At 39.9% G+C, this 20,252-nt stretch overlaps 1 protein-coding gene across 2 annotated transcripts; it reads left to right on the top strand.

The window, feature by feature from the left end:
- Positions 1-5,275: 5,275 nt before the first annotated feature.
- On the top strand, positions 5,276-19,415 carry NARS1 (asparaginyl-tRNA synthetase 1). 2 transcript variants are annotated; one of them, XM_033087608.1, is made up of 15 exons: positions 5,276-5,509; positions 6,572-6,651; positions 8,463-8,528; positions 8,631-8,723; positions 9,016-9,105; positions 10,051-10,129; positions 10,984-11,054; positions 11,828-11,914; positions 13,132-13,353; positions 13,461-13,660; positions 14,375-14,510; positions 15,150-15,263; positions 17,181-17,312; positions 17,640-17,771; positions 18,321-19,415. In XM_033087608.1, exons 1-15 carry the CDS (start codon positions 5,467-5,469, stop codon positions 18,450-18,452), a joined length of 1,677 nt encoding a protein of 558 aa, XP_032943499.1. In that variant the 5' UTR covers positions 5,276-5,466; the 3' UTR covers positions 18,453-19,415. The 2 variants fall into 2 exon arrangements, with proteins under 2 accessions (XP_032943499.1, XP_032943498.1); XM_033087607.1 differs by having other exon boundaries at positions 6,569-6,651.
- Positions 19,416-20,252: the final 837 nt, after the last annotated feature.

Raw genomic sequence — 20,252 nt, 5'->3', positions numbered from 1 at the left:
GGGCCCAGACACTAAACCTGACAAGATCAGGGGAGGCCTACATGGCAGGCCCTACAAACTCAGGGACCAAAATTAACCACATAGGATGACCTGAACATAAAAATTCCTAACTAAAAGTAGGCCATGGCCGGTAGTTACCTCCTTGGCCTGTAGCTTCCTTGGCAAAGGTCAATCTTTACCTTACGTACGTGAGCCTGTCTATTGTCTTTTTGCATCTAAGATAACATGCCCTTGGAATGTCAGAGTAATCCCTCTTCCCAGACCCCCAGGATATAACCCGTCGTCAGAGAAGGAAACTACAGGACCCCTCCTTCTTGTTCTTGTCCTGTGATTACCATCTCTGTGCTGTAAAATGCTACTAACTATCCTGTACCCACCAATGTAAAAGAAGTACCTGTCGCTCCAATTTACTTTTTGTCCAATCCCAGAGTTTTCCCCGCTTTGCCTTCTCCCACCCCCTTAATCTACCACCAATGGATTTCATGTAACCCTCCTCCTCTGATTCTAATGTATAAAATAAGTTACAAAACTGCCATCTTCCAGAGCATTTTCTCAATCTGTTGAGATTTTACTTCCCTGCAATTGTCATTCAGTTTGGGTCAGATAAACTTTTACAAGCTTTCTCTTAGGCGGGATGTTTTTTCATTGACACTACAATCTAGTGGTGACAAGTAAGGGCCACCGACCAGACACAATGAACACTGGCAAATACAGTGCTACTGTGGGCAGATAAGAGAATGCCCCTGGGACAGGGGAGGTGCAACCTGACCACCTTATTTTTATTACTAGGGTAGAGACTGAGGGTAGTGGGTGGAGGGTGTGGTCGACAGAAGTTGTGTTCCCTTCTCCCCCTACCCATTTCCTGTGGTCTCCACTGGTATTAGGAGACGTGAAGTCTTTCCTTTGTGTGATGAACAGTCAAGATTCTTGCCTACTAGCTTCAGTGCAGGTCGTTGACATCTCAGTTATTTCATGGAAATGAAAATACTTGGAGACTTCTTTGAAACCAACAAACATCCCCCCAAAATAATAATATGCATTCCACTATGGGGGAAATTGCACCCTACCTTGGCTACCGGTTTAAGGCATATGTGGCACCCTTGCAGAGTGTCATAACTGTCTCCCATGAGGCCACTCAGCTATTTTTACACCAGCTGCTTTTGGGTAATGGGGCATGTATCAGTCTACTATCGCCACAATAAAGGTGTGTAACAAAATGTTCCAAAACGTAGAGGCAATACAGCAATCATTCTCACTCGTGCATCTAGGGGTCAGATAATCTGGGCTGAGTTCAGCTGGCTTTGCTCCAAGCTGCAGATTCTCACTTTCCTTGGACGAGTGGGCCAGCTGGGCCATGTTCTTCTTGTGATGATGGCAGAAGCAAGAAAACAAGCTCAACTGTACCAGCGTAGGTGAAATCTTGGCTTATATCACATATCCCATGGTCAAAGAAAATCCACATGGCCAAAACCAACATAAATGAAGCAGGGAAGTATATTTCTCCCATGTAGGAAAGGGGAGCATGTGTGAGTATTTTAAACAATCATTTAAGACAAAGCTCATGGTTAACCAGTGAACTCCACAAATTGGAGCCCATCCTCACTAAAAATGTGTTCCCTGGTTAGAAAAGATGAATTTACAGCATTCTGTAAATACACAGGTGTTGGTGCTACAAGCAGGGAGGGCACATTTCTATGTGGACTATTCAGACAGGTTAGTAAGTATGGTTGCTAGGTAGCTGGGGGCAGGGGGGGGGGGTCCCTGGTGGAATAAACAAAAAAGCAGCCATATCCTGAAACTGCAAGACCTGGAATGTCTCCTTCACTCCAGGACAGAGACATAAGAATATGCCTTAAAGTTAATAGATAATCTCAAATCCCTTCTGGCTGGATAAAGGAGCAGATCTGATAGATAGGAATGGGTTGGTTCATTAATCCCTTCAGGATGAGCAAACAGGAGAAAACCTAACAGATGAATTCTGTTAGAAGGCTCCAGCCCCCTTCCTCAAGCAGGAAGGGGAAAGTATAAAAGTAAAAGCCTTTTGCCCTAGCCAGTGGGCACCCCCCATTTGGCACCCCCTCCCGCTCGGGAACTGCAACCTCTTCTCCTGCCTCTAATAAACTATCTTCCTTTACAACTTGTTGCCTCTCCCTGATCCGTGTGTCCATTCTTCAGCTTCACGAGACACGATCCTGCCCCACACCCAGAAACTGCCGGCAGATCCAACATCATCTACATCACTATGACGCTATAGTTGAGAGGCACACTACTGCCTCCTTTAGGGGTCTAATGTAATCCACCTGCCACCACGTGGCCAGCTGGCTCCCTCAGAGATTTGTGTCCTATCAGGTTCTCTACGTTGGCTTCTGCTATTGGCAGGTTGGGTACTCTGAGAGGCAGTAGCCAGCCAGATCAGCCCTGAGGAAGGGCAGTCCATGAGGTCTGACATATGCACAGCCTCCATCCTGTTACTACGGCCACTTTGTATATGGCTTCTTTGAGCAAGCACTGGGGTGTTTTGGGGAAAAGGCCAATGTCCATCGATTACAGAGATCTCCTCCTTACTGAATGCCTTCTAATAGACATTTACATGGGACAATACATCCAATCCTATGGATCGGATAAAACTAAATTTATGAAAAGTGGTTTGGATGCCAGTCTCTTAGTGCCACCTGACAGGAGCTGTGTGGTCTTTAGTTGTGGATGCAGCCACCTGTAAGGAGGGACCTGGGGGAATAAGTAACCCACCTCCCTCTCTTCCGCCAGTGCTCCCCATTGGCTGTATCTGGCCAGAAGCCAGAGAACCGATTGATGTGGTTCATGTAAGTCAACCTCTAGGAGCTCAGAGCAGAATGAAGAGGAGAAATTCATCTGGATGGGCTGTGGTAGACAGCCCCTAAAATGGTTCCCACCGAGCTCCACCTTGGTGGTATTGATCCCCTGTGTAGTCCTTTGCCATGTTGCACTAGGGTTGGTCTGTGTGGCCAGTGGAACATAGCAGAAATGATGAAATGCCAATTCACTTATTCGGTTATAAAAAGCACTGCAGCTTAGGCTTTGGTCACTGTGGTAGGCAGCTAAGATGGCCCCTATGACCTCTGCCTCCTAATATGCATGCCCTGGTGTAAAACCCGTTCCTGGAGTGTTGGCTGGACGAAGTGAGTTGATTCTAATGAGTAGAACGTGGTAAAGTGATGGGTTATCACTTCTAAGAGTTGGCTACCAAAGACTGTACTTCCATCTTGATTGCACTCTTTCTTGCCCTCTTACTTGCTCTGAAGAAGCAAGCTGCCTTGTAGAGAGTCCCTAGTAGCAAGTAACTGAGGGAGACCTGTGGCTACCTGCCCACGAGGAATTGGATCCTGTCAACACCCACTTGAGTGAACATGGAAAAGGATCTACCCTAGGTGAGACTTAAGAATCTTACATTTCAATGACTGCAACGCCAGCTGACACCTTGATGGCAGCCTTTTGAAAAACCCAGAGCCAGAGGCCCCAGCTAAGCCTTGCCCAGATTCCTGGTCCACAGACAATGTGAGATCAATGTTCCTTGAAGTTTGGAGATAATTTATTATACAGCAATAGGTAACTAATACAGTTTCAGTCTCTCTCTCTCTCTCTCTCTCTCTCTCTCTCTCTCTCTCTCTCATCACTTCCTTTGGGGGAAGTCAGTTACCCTGTCATTAGCAGCCCTCTGAAGGACCCACCTGGCAGAAAACCAAGGCCTCACCTAGCTAAGCCTTCATGTCTGCAGCCCTTGCCCAAACCTGATGCCTGACAGACCCTGAGCCAGAATCCCAGCTAAGCCACTCCCAAATCCCTGACTCGCAGAAACTGTGTGAGGTAATAAATGCTCGTTGTTTTAAGCTCCTAAGGTTTGGGATAATATGCTTTGCAGCAATGGCTAACTAATATATGAGCAAACAAAAAACATTCACCAAAGAGAGAAAGAGAAAGTCCATGAAATTGGGTGAAATATTATTGAAGAAAAGTATTTGGTTCATTTTCCTGATAGACTCTGAACCTACATATGGAGTTACTTTTAGAGTTTCTTTCATAACAAAAATATGTTTTCCTTTGACTCAAGGACAAACGCTGGTATTCCACTAAGTTGAGAATGATTATATTCATTACACTTTATTTAGTACCTATTAGGTGCTGGGTAGTGAGTTATTATCATCCTTCACAAGTAGGGAAGTTACAGCTCAGACAGGTTAGGTAATTTATCCCAAGACACACAGTTGGTAAAAAGCAGAACCAGAATTCCAACTAGGCCATTATTATGGCCTCCATAATAGTGATCCTTATAACTTTAAATAAAAGTATGCCATAGTCTAAGTCATAAATACAGAAGTATGTTCATTCATTGAAGTTAGAAAGGAAAAGCATCAAAACAGGCAATGCATACGAGCTAGGATTACTCGTATCTATGTTCCTCACCTCCACCCTCATCCCACCTCGTTTCTGGCACTCAATATATTTTATGATGATGAAACTGAGGGTTCTTATGACCTTAGATTACATTTAGCTTTAAATCCTAGCTCTAGAGGTCCTTTCCCCTGCCCCGTTCCCCAACTCAGAGACCTAACCTTTCCCGTGGATGATCAGCAACCCCCAGGCAGCAGAAGACAGTTGTCTGGACTTGTCTAATGGTCACAAGATCCAGGACCTCTGGCAGCTAAAGATAACATCTTGACCTAAGTTATGTTTCAGCTCCTGAGGCCTAATGTGGAATGACTCCCTGCTGGAAAAGACCTCAGAACTGTCCTGAAGACCTGAAGAAACCTGGAAGAGACCTCGGAACTGTCCTCAAGATGTGAAGAAATGCTTTATGACCCTTATCTCGGACCAATCAGCTCCCAGAACGGACCCCGCAGCCCCTAACACAGGGTGTCTTATGACTCTGCCCTTTATAATCTGTAACCTACATGCCATCAGGGAACCTGGTTTTGAGTATTAGCTTCCTACCTCTGTACTGGCCAATTCAATATTAAACTATTCTTTCGATACTGCAAACTCCTGCTCGTGCATTTCATTGCATCTTTCTAATTCTGGGGATATGGAAAGAAATCCTTGATCTGGTTCCCAAGAGGGCCCTGGAATCTACAGCTGGGGGCAGAACTGTAAGATTCAGCCGAGAAAGTAGGGAGGTGGACACGGAAGGGAGCGGAGAGCAGCCCCCACCTAGTCTCCAAGGTCAGGAAGTGCGCAGTCGGTGGCGCCACAAGAAGCTGGAGCTAGACCGGCCGGCGGCGCAGGACCGGAAGTTGCCTCTGCCCCGCTCAAAGATGGCGGCTGCAGCGACACTCGCCCAGGTTCCCTGACCACCCGTAACCAATAGCGCCGCGAGGCTCGGGTGACTCACTGGGGCTGCTTATGCACGACGGTCTATGATGCAACGTTGGAGTCGAGGAAGCCACCGGCGCACGTTGTAGTGACAAGGCGGGGGCGTGTTGGGAGACTACTATGTCCTTGGAGGTGACCCGGGCGACCGCAGGGATGGTACTAGGTGAGTGAGGCTCGGGGACGCCGTTGTGTATAATGAATGGCTCGGTGCCCATGCCTGGGGCAGGAACCTCGTTCCGGCCGGTTACTAACACTTACTGATTGCCTGGCACAGAGTGGGCGCGCCACCACTCTTCCTGTGTGCATGATTGGAGGGAAGGTGGTAGGCTTCGCTTGGCCCCCGCTGGGCCCGGACTCGCTGGGCCAGCCCGGACTTCCCTCGAGCTCTGTGTGCCCCTGGGCTGGTATGGCGGCCGCTCTTGGCCCTGCCCAATTGCGAAAAATCCCGTGACTCGTCTGACACTTAGGCACTGTCAGACATCAGGGTAGTCCAGTATACATAACTCTTCAAAGTGATAGTCAGGAAAGGACTTTAGAATTCTCATTCTCTTTCACACCTCCTCATTTATATTGGGATTTCCAGGGATACCATAGGGCGCATAGGAAAAGGAAAATGGAGGTCTGTACTGCTGTCACTGTTCGGACTTAGCTGTGAGGCCTTCTGCAGTTTGTTTCACCTTAGAGCTTCGGTTTCCTTGAAAGATCAGAGAGTACTGATATTTATTTGACATCCGTGTACTGGCCCTGGGATGTGTGATTTGTATGTGTAATTTTATTTCATCCTCAGTGCAGCACTTCAAACTAGGTATTGTTTTCCACATTTTTTTAGACAAAGAAATAAGCTCAAAGAGGTTAAGTGAATTTTCCAAGGTCATCCTGGCTTTTAAGATGCAATATCCCAAGATTGCAGTCTGGTCTGGCCAACTTCAAAGCCTTACTTTATTACCGAAGACTCAAGTAGATGGAAGCAGTATCACAAATTAAAGTGATCAAAGTTCATTTTGAAAAGCTGAATCTGTAATATGTTTTTATGATATGGATGTCATTGAAAGAGGGGCATGGGAAAATAATTATGGTATAATTCCTTTTGGAGTGTGGTAATTTTTACTAATCAGATGGATGTTCTCTTTACAAAGATAAAGAATGGGTAAAGTAGTTAACAGTATGAGGTAACTGGTATTTATTGTCCAAACGAGTAACTTACTCTCATTTTGTAAAACAGCAGAGCTGTATGTCTCGGATCGAGAGGGAAATGATGCCACGGGTGATGGAACCAAGGAGAAACCTTTTAAAACAGGTCTAAAGGTAGTGTCTCTTCTCACACGCAGACGACTTTGCGTTTATTAATGATTTATGTCAGTTATTGTGTGACTTGTGAATAATTTTATTTCAAGCAGTAGGTTTCGAAGAGAATTTTCAGGAAAGGGAATGTAAGGATTGTGTACAGTTATGTAGCTTTAAGAGTATCAGATGAGTTAAGTCTAAATTTATTTGAACATACTTAAAAAAAAGTGTCTTTTTCTCCCTTATCCGGCAGCATTGCATCATGGAATTTTTCTCTCCAGTGAGTCAGAAGGCCAGTTTTGCAATTCTTGTAGAAATAAACAGCTCTCCTCACTCCCACTGAGCTCAAACCGGTTTCTTTGAAACTGACTCCTGAGGCCTCTTAGCGAATTTACCACTAAAACCCAGGCGTGATCCTGAGCCCTGAGACTCAAAGACCTAATTTATACCAGCATACCAAGAATGGACCCATTTCTCAGAACAGATGCTCAGTAACTCATGAGTCTGGACCCGGAAGCCGGATACTAATTTATTAATGTACTATTATTTCTCAGGGCCTAGACTCCTCGAACTAACCTGTTTAGCATATTTATTTTCTAAGCAGACTTATATGGAAAGCCAACTACAGATCAGAAGGGTATTTATTTAGGTTACTATCAAGTGTCTTGGGCGCATTCTCTCGTCTTTCAGGTCGTACTCTGTGGCTGTGCTTTGGTGTGTCATACATAAGTCTTAACTTTTTAACTCTTAGAGGAAAATCTTTCTCTCATGTTTGGGTTGTTGGGGTGACTTGGGCCTCCCCAAACTGACAACACTGTTTAGGTGAATGTTTGCAGAATGTTGCTGTTAACAAAAGTGTGCCATGCTGATTTGGGGAATTATAGTTTGGCTCCTTCAATTTCAGTGATACAAAAGGAGGGATCAGTAGAGAGTATCAGGTATTAAATGAGTTCCTAATAATTTGCAAAGATCTCTACAAATTCTAATTGTTAGAAAGATGAACTCTCTTGGATGTTTTTAAAAGATCCAGGTTCCTTCCTCTGTACCAATCATTGAGTTGAAACTGTTGTTAAAACAAGATGAAAAGTATTTTTCAGGTTTGGAAACTAGACCTTTAGAAAAGGTCATTTTTGCAAGCTTCAGATCTTGAGACTGGAGAGAGTAATTCCTTACATTTCTTGATTGACTTGATAACTTGGGAGAAAATTTGATGGCATATTGGAAACAGTTAATAAAACATCTATCTTTTACATACTTTCAACTATTTAAAAAAACAACAATAAACTATAAAATATTAAATGACAGCAATACCTGACGTGTCCCAGTATTAGTGAAGAAAGGTATTCTATATATGGTAATTTTTCAAATTAAATGAAGCTTAATCTTTTGTGTCCTTAACCATTATTTTGTTGAAAGATTTTCAGAAACGACGTCCCTGTTTCTTAGCTAGGATTAAGCACTTAGATGTAACCTACAATTAGCTTTTGCTCTTAGCTCTTCTGTGTTGTCAGCGTACCTTCCTCTGGTCCCTATGGCCACTTGACATTGGTTACTTCTAGTCTGCTTGTACTGGGAAACTGTATACTGTGTAACTGAACTTGCTAGAATTATTGCAAAAGGACCTGTGGGCTTCTACTTTAAGAAAATGTTCTTAGTGTTTCAACCAGCCATTCTATCAACTTTGACTTTCGACTGTTGGCGTCTTTATGCTTTCTTTTTGGCTCTTGAGTATGTCCTAGATAGTTGAAGTTGCCTTATAATTAAGGTGTTATGTTGATTTCAAATACTGTGGAATATTAAAGAAATTTTCTTTTCCTCCCTCCCCACCCAAGGCTTTGATGACAGTAGGAAAAGAACCGTTTCCTACCATTTACGTAGATTCACAAAAAGAAAATGAGGTAGGGTGAACCAAAAACTTTACAGAATTATATTTTCTAAATAAACTTTCGTTTGAACATAGATATCTTTAAAAAAATTTAAATATCTGTTTTTCTTTCTAGAGGTGGGATGTTATTTCTAAATCACAGATGAAGAACATTAAAAAGATATGGCATCGGGAACAAATGAAGAGTGAATCTCGGGAAAAGAAAGAGGTGAGCAATGAATTTGCCACTGTGAACATTTTAAAAGTTAGAACACTGGGGACAGCCGCTTAGCTCAATTGGTTAGAGCGCGGTGCTCTTGACAATAAGGTTGCCGGTTCGATCCCTACACACAGGCCACTGTGAGCTGCGCCCTCCACAGCTAGATTGGAACAACTACTTGACTTGGAGCTGATGGGTCCTGGAAAAACATACTTAAAATAAATAAAAGTTTTAAAATAAAAAAAATAAAAGTTAGAACACTGGAAACCACATTAACAAATTGCTTTATCGTTAAAATTAGGCAGAAGACAATTTGAGAAGAGAAAAGAACCTAGAAGAAGCAAAGAAGATTACCATTAAAAATGATTCAAGTCTTCCAGAGCCAAAATGTGTAAGTGTGACATGTATTGTTGCAAATATTGTGGACTTGCGATGGACATCTGTTATTTCTGTGTCTGGGGTGCCTGCCACGTGATTTGTTCCTTTGCATTATCTGTCTTTCCTTTCCTTTTAGAAGGGATCAAGAGAAATAACATATTCTCAAGAGTTTTGAGGCTGGTAGTTCTTTGGGGGTTTATTTTATTCTAAAGTTTAGTAATTGTGTGTTGGACGGATTCTGTCCTTATTAAAAACTGGCAGACCTGGGATCCAGCCTGGCTGTGCTGTGTGGTGTTGGTCAAGTGATTGTACGCTCCTGAAGTATTCGTTTCCTCACGATAAGATGAAGAGGTGGAAATCCATGATTTTCATGATTTTTTAACATACAAAGTTTTGTGATTTTATGAAATCGGATTCCTTCTATATTCTTTTCTAGAACAGAATGCAGGACTGAATGGGCATGCTTAAGATTTCAGATAGTTCCTATTGCTGGTGAATTGTCCTGTTTTTCTTGTTTCCTTGGCTGTACTCACCACCCCCTTCCCCTCCTCATCTCCTGTCTCTTTCATCCTCTAAGCAAAAAGCTAGCTGGCCTTTGTTAACGTCCACCTCCCAGAGTGTCAGGTGGGACTGAGGTCAAGGAAAGGGCTGTGTGGACTCGGGCTGTTGCTATTGTGGATTCATTTATTCACTGATTTTTTTATACTGATATCTGGAATGCTAGTTGTTTCTCATTGTCGGTTTTGCACTAAGAGAGAAAGAAGACCTGGGTTATTTTTTTAACCACTCCAGTATGGTGAAATTTTTTTGGCTCTGTCCTGCAGTAGCGTAACTATCTGCAGTTTTGCACCATTTGTCACTTTTTAATACTTCACTGCCGTCCATCTAATATTAGTGAAAAAGTTGCTATGTGATAAATGACATGATTGGTCAAATGTTATTTATTTTAACTTGACAGGTGAAGATTCACGCATTAGAAGGATACAGAGGCCAAAGAATAAAGGTGTTTGGCTGGGTCCACAGGCTGCGTAGGCAAGGTAAACGGCACAGCTTTCCTCTTCTCTTTTTTATTTTTAAATATCCCTGGTCCTAGATGAAAAACAACTTCATTTTCTTGGAGGAATTTTGGTTTTTGGATGCTAGTTTTTTCAAGGAGATAGTGATTTATATCCCAAATTTATTCTTAATAGCACTATTAAAACTTTTAAAATTATTTAAATGCTATTTAAGTATAAGCAATCGGGGTATCCAGTAAATATTTGTATAATTGAATTTAATTATTTAATGAAAAGTAGGGGACGTGTTATAGAAAGTGAAGAGCTAAACCTGAGACTTATTTATGGCAGTAGTGTTGACATTTATAATTAGTATATTTTCATTCTGCTTCTCCGTGGGTCCTGATACTTTGCTTTTTCTTACTCTTAGTTATTTTATTATACGTGTTTTATTGGAAGTGGTTATCAAATCCTTCATGAAAAGAAATGGGACATAAATAAGAAAAAGAGTGATCCTGTACAACAATATTTATGAACCTCCCACTGAGTACACAGTACCATGCTAAGCACCGCAGGGGATTCAGTGGTTAATAAGACATAATCCCTCACCTCGTATTGCTACTGTGTTGCTTTCCCGTGATCACGTGGCTCACGCCCGTGATCACGTGGCTCATGAGGGTCGCCTGAGTTGAAGGTACACTGAAGAAGAGAAAATGCTTCACAAGTTCTGAGTGGTGATTTTACCAGTGGACACTTCAGAGGCAGGGGGCCACGTGGGAGGTTTGAACTTCCCATGTTTAAACTTAGGATTTTGCTTTACAGGAGGTTGAATTATGAGAAAGTACTTTTAAGTGCCTTGAGAACAGTCTGGCTAAATTTCTCTTTCTCGGTTTTAGGAAAGAATTTAATGTTTCTGGTGTTGCGGGACGGTACTGGGTATCTTCAGTGTGTCTTGTCAGATGATTTGGTAAATATTTTCTCATATTGGTGACTAAAAATTAGATGTTTTTCAGTAGGTCCTTTTATTGTTAGTTTTGGGGATTTTAGGATCTGTATACATATTTTCAACTTGTAGAAAACATGTATTTATTGGAAAAAACCTGGCTGTTTGTCCTGTGGAACTCCTCACATTCTGATTTGGGTTGATTACATCATTTAACATGTTCCTCCACTCTCTGTATTTCCTGTAAGCTGGAAGTTAGGTCTGATCAGATTTAGGTTCTTTAGGTGGTGAGGGGGCACAGTGTTTTCATGGGCAAAGCTGTGTTCTTTTCAATTGTATTCATTGTGAAACACATAATGTCCACTTGAATTTTTGTATGAATTGTGGGTTCGGGTGTTGATAGCCTGATCCCTCCATTATAAAATTCCCCATCACTTTTCTCCTAATGATTTTATCAAGCATTGATCATAGCTTGTGGGACTCTGTATTATTTTAACAGTCTGAATTTTAAAGAAAAATAAAAATGAACTTTACGGATACTTTTAAGAAATGTGGACTAGTGTCAATTATGCCTATGTATGTATGTATTTATATATATGTATATATATATATATATATATAGATAAATCTTTTGTAAAAAAAGCTGTTCTTTATTAATAATAAAAATTGATGGCCATCTTATTTTACTAGTTTTGGACCAGATAACTTATTTGTAAATAATCTCCTTTGCTTTCTATATGTTAGGATATTTTAATGTAAAATGTGAATAACTAAATTTGAACCTGATCTTTTTATAGTGTCAGTGTTACAATGGAGTAGTCTTGTCCACTGAAAGTAGTGTTGCAGTGTATGGGATGCTGACTCTTACCCCAAAGGGCAAGCAGGTGAGTGGATTGAGTCCCTCACTGGGTGACTAGGTGTTTGTTTGTTTGTTTGTTTTTCAATGTCTTTATTTGTACTTTGGTATGTGGCATATAAATACACTAATATGACACACTTACTAAATTTAATATGCCTTTTCCTTTTCCGGTGAAATATGAGCACTGTACAGCGCATAAGATATAACAAACTCAGGGATTTCCAACCTTATAGAATTCCTGAATTATCCTCATGGGCCATAATGTAGCGGGTGTGTGAATAATTTTTCAGCTAGATAGAAAAACTTAACGATCTATCCAAAAAATTTCAGGAAAGAACAGTAATCTAAAATCTGAAACTTTCTGAATAGAATTTGAAAGCCTCTTTTAAAAAAGTTATGTATAACTGATAGTCAGAGAGGTGTTTGTTTCCCAGCCAACAAGCACATAACCTACATCAGTTACAGTTACTTGTTGGTAATTATTGTTCAAATAACTATTACTGTGGTTATATTTGTTGTCTGGGAAATAAAGTAAATGTGACATATTAACCACCAGAGGGAGCCCCAATAGTCTGCCAGATAGACTAGAAATATGAATCTCCCACAGATCATGTAAAAGAACCTATGTTAAGAATGAATATCTGATTCAAGTTCCCTAAATTTTTCTTGTAAGTAATGTGATTATAAGTGGAACAGTTGTCGTGATGTTACTTGCTGTCCAGTGTTTGCCACCAAATAATTATGTATTTCATGATAATGTGGCTTCTAAAATGAATTGCTTTGAATGGAATTATTAGGGAGAACTTGAATTTTTGCTATATATATATATTCCAAAGACAAACAGCTTTGAGTAAAACCTTTGCATCTAAGGAATTTTTCAATGTGGGTACTATGTTATTTAAAATTATTGGGCCGAGGCTGGAAAGATAGCAAAATGTTAGCAGTAGTTAGTAGTTACTCTAGATTATGGGATGATAGTTTATTTTATTTTCTAGTTAGTGCTTTTCTATTTTTAAAAAAATGTGTGTGTGTGTGTGTTTACTCTGAAAGAAATATTAAGTATCAATATAAAATTGAATTATTGGGTCTTTATCTTAGAAGGGTAGGCTAATAATGATGAGTTTCTTAGCTATATCAGCTTAACCCAGAATTTTGACATAAATTAAAATCTTTTAACGCTGTAAAATTTTTGTTTCCTTCTCCCTGCCTGTCTTTCTCCCCACCCTCTTTTTAAAAATGTAGGCCCCGGGAGGCCATGAGCTGAATTGTGACTTCTGGGAACTGATCGGGTTGGCCCCCGCTGGAGGAGCTGATAACTTGATCAACGAAGAGTCGGACGTTGACGTCCAGCTCAACAACAGACACATGATGATCCGAGGAGAAAACATGTCCAAAATCATGAAAGCACGTTCTGTGGTCACCAGGTGCTTTAGAGATCACTTCTTTGACAGGGGGTACTGTGAAGTAAGTATGCATTCGTCATCGTGCATATGATACCTTTTGCCATTTTTAAACTTGAATAGAGGTGCTCACAATAGGCGTTTCTTTATTCCTCCTTTCCATTTGAACAGGTTACTCCTCCAACATTAGTGCAAACACAAGTGGAAGGTGGTGCTACACTCTTCAAGCTCGACTATTTTGGGGAAGAGGCATTTTTGACTCAGTCCTCTCAGTTGTACCTGGAGACCTGCATTCCAGCTCTGGGAGATGTTTTTTGTATTGCACAGTCATACAGGGCAGAACAATCCAGGACCCGAAGGCACCTGGCTGAGTATGGAATTGTCTTTTATTCAAAAAAATTTTTTTAAGAAAATATGTTTAGAAAAGTAATCTTTGTGTAGGCAAAGGATGTCTATGCAAAAGTGTTACCGTGTTTCCCCTAGCTGGAGCATCAGCTCTAATGCGTCTTTTGGAACAAAAATTAATATAAGACCTGGTCTTGTTTTACTATAATATAAGACCGGGTATAACATAACATAACATAACATGACATAACATAATAACATAATGTAGTGTAGTGTAATACAATATGATATAATATAATATAATATAATATAATATAATATAATATAATATAATATACACTACCGGGTCTTATATTAATTTTTGCTCCAAAAGACGCATTACAGCTGATTGTCTGGCTAGGTCTTATTTTCGGGGAAACACGGTATATTAAGAAGATATATGATGGGCAGTTGAATAAATTATTGGAAATCATGTAAGAAGTTTTGCCTCTTAGGCCATAACTAGTTGTGGTCTGTTCTTTCACTTTGCCTTGATCCTTTCTGTGCTAAGGAATAAACAAGAATTTACTCTTCAAGGAGGAAAGGTGGGTGGGTGGTCTAAAACTAATTTGCAGAGTTGAGAGGTGGTTAGCAAGGTTGGCATTTTCCCCTTATGGACAGTTTCCCCATGTTAAAATTTTTGCTTGAGGGAAACTTAGTAGAAACGAAGAGCAGCTCTGAGCTGGTGTCTCGTTCTTCAGATACACTCACGTGGAAGCGGAATGCCCTTTTCTGACCTTTGAGGAGCTCCTGAACCGATTGGAGGACTTGGTTTGTGACGTGGTAGATAGAGTCTTGAAATCACCCGCAGCAAGTATCGTGTATGACCTCAACCCGGTAGGTGTAGTATTTTATGGAAAAGCAAAATTACGATTCTGTTTTTGGAAGTTAATGAAGTCTTCACCCTCACTTTTTGTAGATTTGATGGCTTGTTGAGTTTTGCAATTTCAGTGTCTAGCATATATATATTTTTGAGGTGTAATTAATATATAATGTTATGTTAGTTTCAGGTGTACAACATAATGATTGATATATGTATACTTGCGAAATGATCACCACAATAATATAATTAACATCCATCACCACACAGTTACAATTTTTTTCCCCTTATGTTGTGACCTTTTAAGATCTACTCTCTTAGCAATTTTCAAATTTACAATACAGTATTATTAACTGCATTACATCCCCAGGACTTATGTATTTTATAACTGGGAGTTTGTACCTTTTGACCACCTTCACCTATTTCTGGACTAATATTTTGAAGATTAAAATTTGATACCACTCATTGCCAGTAATTATATAGTATTTTAACTTACATAGGAGGAAGTTATGTCATGTTTTCCATTTTTAGGAGTGTCTGCATTGGTTTTCATCTGAAATAATATTTTACAAAGATGCTAAATATTTTTTGTTAAAATGGAAATTTTAGTGTTCATGGTTTTTTTTATAGACACTATCTTTTTCTTTTGACTGTAGAACTTTAAGCCTCCCAAACGGCCTTTCAAACGGATGAACTATTCAGATGCAATTGTGTGGCTAAAAGAACACAATATAAAGAAAGAAGATGGAACTTTCTATGAATTTGGAGAGGTATGTTTTCCTTTCTAATCATTGTTTCAAAAGTGGCATGGTGCTTAAGTGGATTGCTACTTCTGCTTAGTTAACCAGTGAAGTAGGAGGTGTCTGCTGAGCATTCATTGAGTTAATAGATCTGGAGTAAGCCTTTCTGTAGTGTTCAGTAAATAGTAGCAAGTTTTTAGCCTTCACGTCTGATCCTTTGCCTCTTTCCTTTTCTTCCGTGATCAGTCGTCACAAGCTCTGTTGTAATTCTCTAGGCTGGCACGATGCTTTAGAAAGTTGTGAACTAAAATTACATGCAAAATCTTGGGGTGTGTATATGTTTGTGTTTGGAGAAAGCATCTGGCTCTTTCAAAAAGGTTTCCGCCCACCAAAATAGTGAATTAAAACTCCTGCATGTGGAGGAGATTCAAAGAAGAAAATAGCCATTGGTTAAAATGCAAAACCAATGGACAAAGCCTTGATGGGGAAAGTGGCCTGGTGCTCCAGGTGAACTGAGCATGTGTCTGTTGGCTTGGCACCACCATACTGGGATGAACTGGGGGTATGGATTGTTCACACTATCCTAAGCCCTGTGCGTTTAACCATTTCTTACATGGTATTTTCAAATCTAACTGCTTTACATATGAAATGTAACTACTGCTAGATAGAGTTTAGTTCTGTTTTAAGGAGGACTGTACAGAAGGACAAACAATATACTAGGCCTATATAAATTATTCTTATTGTTTCATGAATTCAGTTGATGATGTATAACAAAATTTTATACTGAAAATGTGAGAACTGTTAATACTTAGCAAAGTGGTTTGATTGAATGGAAAGAACACGAGCTTTGGAGTAAGATGGGCTTAGCTCCCACCTCTGTCCTTACTGCAGTCTTACTGAAGGCCAGTGACCCTGCTCTGGTTCCTTATCTCTGCCTTGCAGGTAACATCCACTTTGCAAAGTCGTGAGCACTCAGTGAGTTTAATGCCTAGCAGGGTCCGGGCGCAGGCAGCCCTTAACGCATGTCAGCCTTTACACCCAGACATGTGAGGGCACTAAAGGAGATAAACAGTCTTCAGGCTTTTTGGAATGTGCAGTAAGATTTTTCCCCAATTAAATTTTATGCAGAACTCTAATATGAAAAGCAGGTAAAAGCTGAGACCAGAGCGGTCCCACTCACTTCCCCCTTCCCCTTTAGAGAGTTCAGGACTCCAAGGACTAGAGCTTGAAAACAACTGTGCCAGGTGTTTGTTCAGCGCCATTTCAGTTCTTATATTCAACAAATAAGTGAGTCTTGTCCAGTTCTCTCAGTTTTTACTAGGACAAGAGTTTTCAGTTTTAACTGGAATTTATATGTGGTTTACTGAAGCGCGTTTTGAGAGAGAAACAGATTAACTTGATTAATCGTTACCTAACATTTGTTGGCTAACTATTCCACGTGTGGTTACACTTAAAATTTGACACTGGTTATTTGTCTGACGACTGTGTCTGACTACCATCGAAGGCATAGAGGTTTATTATCATAGGAAAGAAGTATAGATAACAGGAGAGTTTAAAGATTGGCGGTATTAACAACATACACGGAGTAGATCAGTGATGTTCTGGAGCGTTCACTGATTACCTCCTGCCTCGTGGGACTAAGTGGACCACGTTGGCTTCAGAGCTAAATAAAACTGGCCACTGGAAAAAGGAACTAACTGACCAGTATCTAGTCACAGTGATATGGCTCGGGTGTTTTTTGTTTTGTTTTGGGGGAGGGATTTGTATTATATTTACTTGTTTTGAGAGAAATTGTCCCTTACACCTGGGTGTATGGGTTATGGGTGGGCTGTGTATCGTCTTCCATGTTGCATTAAGCAGATGAAGGGCAGCTACTGGGTGACAGAGCTGCTTCTGTCTTGTTGCATTTCGAGCTGTAAATGTTAATGAAGTCTTGTTTAACCTCAGGATATCCCAGAAGCTCCTGAGAGACTGATGACAGACACCATTAATGAGCCAATCTTGCTGTGTCGATTTCCTGTAGAGATCAAGTCCTTCTATATGCAGCGATGTCCTGAGGATTCCCGCCTTACTGAATCTGTCAGTTTGTGATTCAAATCGTATTCGTAATTGTGATTTTTAAAGGGGGTAGGGACTGTCATTGGAATAAGATAACGGTTCATGGCAAATATCTCATTATAAATCTAGAATGACCGTTATTTTAAGAAGTGGTTGGGGTTTTTTTTGCCCTCTGATTGGGTTTAAAATATCTTGTTAAATTACAGAATTGGAACAATATTTGAATTTTGCATGATCATAGAGTTCCGTTAGCTATAGGAACTTAATTGTGATTTTCATTTAAACTCTGGAGCAGTGCCATGTCTGATAGCCTGGTAGTAACTGCATTTTATTCGCTTGTTTTTAAAGGTTGATGTGTTGATGCCTAATGTTGGTGAGATTGTGGGAGGCTCAATGCGCATCTGGGATGGTGAAGAGATGCTGGCAGGTTATAAAAGGGAAGGAATTGACCCCACGCCCTATTACTGGTACACCGATCAGGTAAAAACAGTTTTTCAAATACGCTTTAAAATATTTTCATTGTAATAGTTCTGTATAAATTGAAATTTTTAAGAGGAGAGAATTTTTAAGAGGAGAGGCTGGAACTTTGGCATTTGAAGAGCTGTATTCAGTTTTGTGGTTATAATAATGTGGTATGTGAGTATAGTTTTTTTTTTTTTTTTTTTTTTTACTAATACGTTAATGTCATTTGAAAAGCTGTTCAACTACTGGCTTGGTTGCTCATTGCTGCTGAGTTTTTAAAAATTTGTCATTCGGTGCTACCAACATCTAATGCTAGGTTTCATTTTCCCCTGATAAACAGAGACATTGACTTGGTTTAAAAATTTGAAATCTCTTCTTTCCAGGGTGGCACTTAATCCCTAGTTTATTTTTCATACCAAATTATTTCACATGTGGTCCACAAAGATGTGTAGATTAAGGGTTGAATTCTTACCCATAATAAGTTAATTCATTTCCCAGTAGAACATTTTAACTATTTTAGACAAAATTGTAAACTAAGCATTATTCTTCTCTCTCATTTTTAAACAGAGAAAATATGGCACTTGTCCTCATGGAGGATATGGCTTGGGCCTGGAACGATTCTTAACCTGGATTCTGAATAGGTATCACATCCGAGATGTATGCCTATACCCTCGCTTTGTCCAGCGCTGCAAGCCATAACCGGTTCCTCCTGAAGATGTAAGGAAAGAATACGGTTTGTGAGAGCAACAGACTGCCTCTTTCAAAAGAACAAAAAGCCAAGATCTTCCCGTTTTTTATTCCACTGGGGTATAGCTGGTTCTGTTTTCTCTTTTTGTTTCCTATTCCTGCTATCACAAAAACCAATCCAAATCACTTGAACATCACTTTAAATGACATTGATGTCATTTAAAGAAAAAATATCCATTACAAAATTTGGGATAAATGTGTGATATGTAACTCTGCAGTTACAAATACATTTCAGCATTTTATCTAATTATAGTTTATATCTTTGCGCCATACATACCATAAATAATTTAGCAGTTTTTAATTATGGTCTAAGACATTCCAGTTACTCAATCTTTCTGTCCTTTTAAGTAAACTGAAATTTAATTTGTATCATTTTATTGTATCAATGAGTTAAAACAAACATCTTTGGGGAAAATTGACAATATGTTATAAAAATCTAGTCCTAGAACAGTATAATTCAACAGTAGATATTGGAATTAAATGAATTGTCTCTTGCATTAGTTCTTAATCTTTTCTAAATCTGTGTAGCTGCTTATAATTCTGAGGCATACGAATTGATATGGAAGAATTTGTAAAAATGGAATTGCCTTAAACAATTTGTTTTCAGCACTTCAGTGGAGAGCATCCTTACTAGCAATTTAAGCTAAAGAGGCAGACTGATCTTTGCTCTTTCCTAAATAATTAAGAATAAATAAGTTCCAAAAGAATTTACAGCTAGAATCTTAATGACAACTGTAAGTGACTGAGTTGTCCCCACTGTGTCCTCAGATCTAATCTGTGCTACCTTATTAACTATCAGCAGGCTTATTGAATGGCTTCATTTCAGATTTGGTTAATTTCTCCCCAAAAATGCATGTCATGTATACTCAATAGGCTGTATTCCCAGCAATCAATAAATGGGCACACATAAAAACCCTTTTCTGGCTTAATTTTTTTTTTAAACTGAACATCTCTGTCTCATATTAGTTTGTGCCTTTTGCACTTTTTTTATCTTTTTATTTTCATGGTGTGAAATTAGATATTAATTAAATTTAGTAGAAATTATTAAAATTACACAGTAATGAAAAAGAATGATTTTTAAAAATTAGATGTGGGTCCTAGTTACATCTCTTTGTAATCATTTTTGTGTTATTTTTGCACACATTACATTATATCCTATTTTGCAAGTAAGTGAAATGACAGATGGGAATTTGGCCTATATCTTTCAACAATACTTGTAAGAACGTGAAAGAGCTCTAATTGGATTCAGGTATGCAGTTCATAAGATCAGAATTTAGGTGAAGAAGTTAGATTCAATTAGCCTAAGTTTTAATTGTGTAAATGAGTTGAGAGTTTTAAATACTGAGGGAGAGCAGTGGAATTAGATGAGGCTCAGGGAGTCAAGGTCAAGGTGACATCAGCCCGAGAAACTGCACAGTGAGCAGCAAACCTCACACACGTACCGTGTTTCCCTGAAAATAAGACCTAACCGAAAGATAAGCCCTAGCAGATTTTTCAGGATGACATCCCTTAAACATAAGCCCTAATGCGTCTTTTGGAGCACAATTTCATAGAAGACCCAGTCTTATTTTCGGGAAACACAGTAGGTTTTCATTCCCATGGTTGTTGCTGTAATCCAGGCGTCACAACCTCACCCCACGTCCCTGCCGAGGGTCCAGCTCACAGACACACCCTGGGTCTGAGTTCTGCTCTCGTGGCACTTTCCTCTCACCGGGCTTTTATTCCGCCACTCTTTCCTTCCTGAAACCTGAT

The sequence above is a fragment of the Rhinolophus ferrumequinum genome, chromosome 19 (genome assembly GCF_004115265.2).
Source record: "Rhinolophus ferrumequinum isolate MPI-CBG mRhiFer1 chromosome 19, mRhiFer1_v1.p, whole genome shotgun sequence".
In the NCBI taxonomy this organism is placed as follows: Eukaryota; Metazoa; Chordata; class Mammalia; order Chiroptera; family Rhinolophidae; genus Rhinolophus; species Rhinolophus ferrumequinum.
The sequence above is the reverse complement of the archived record's forward strand: the minus strand, read 5'-3'. Positions and strand labels throughout refer to the sequence as shown.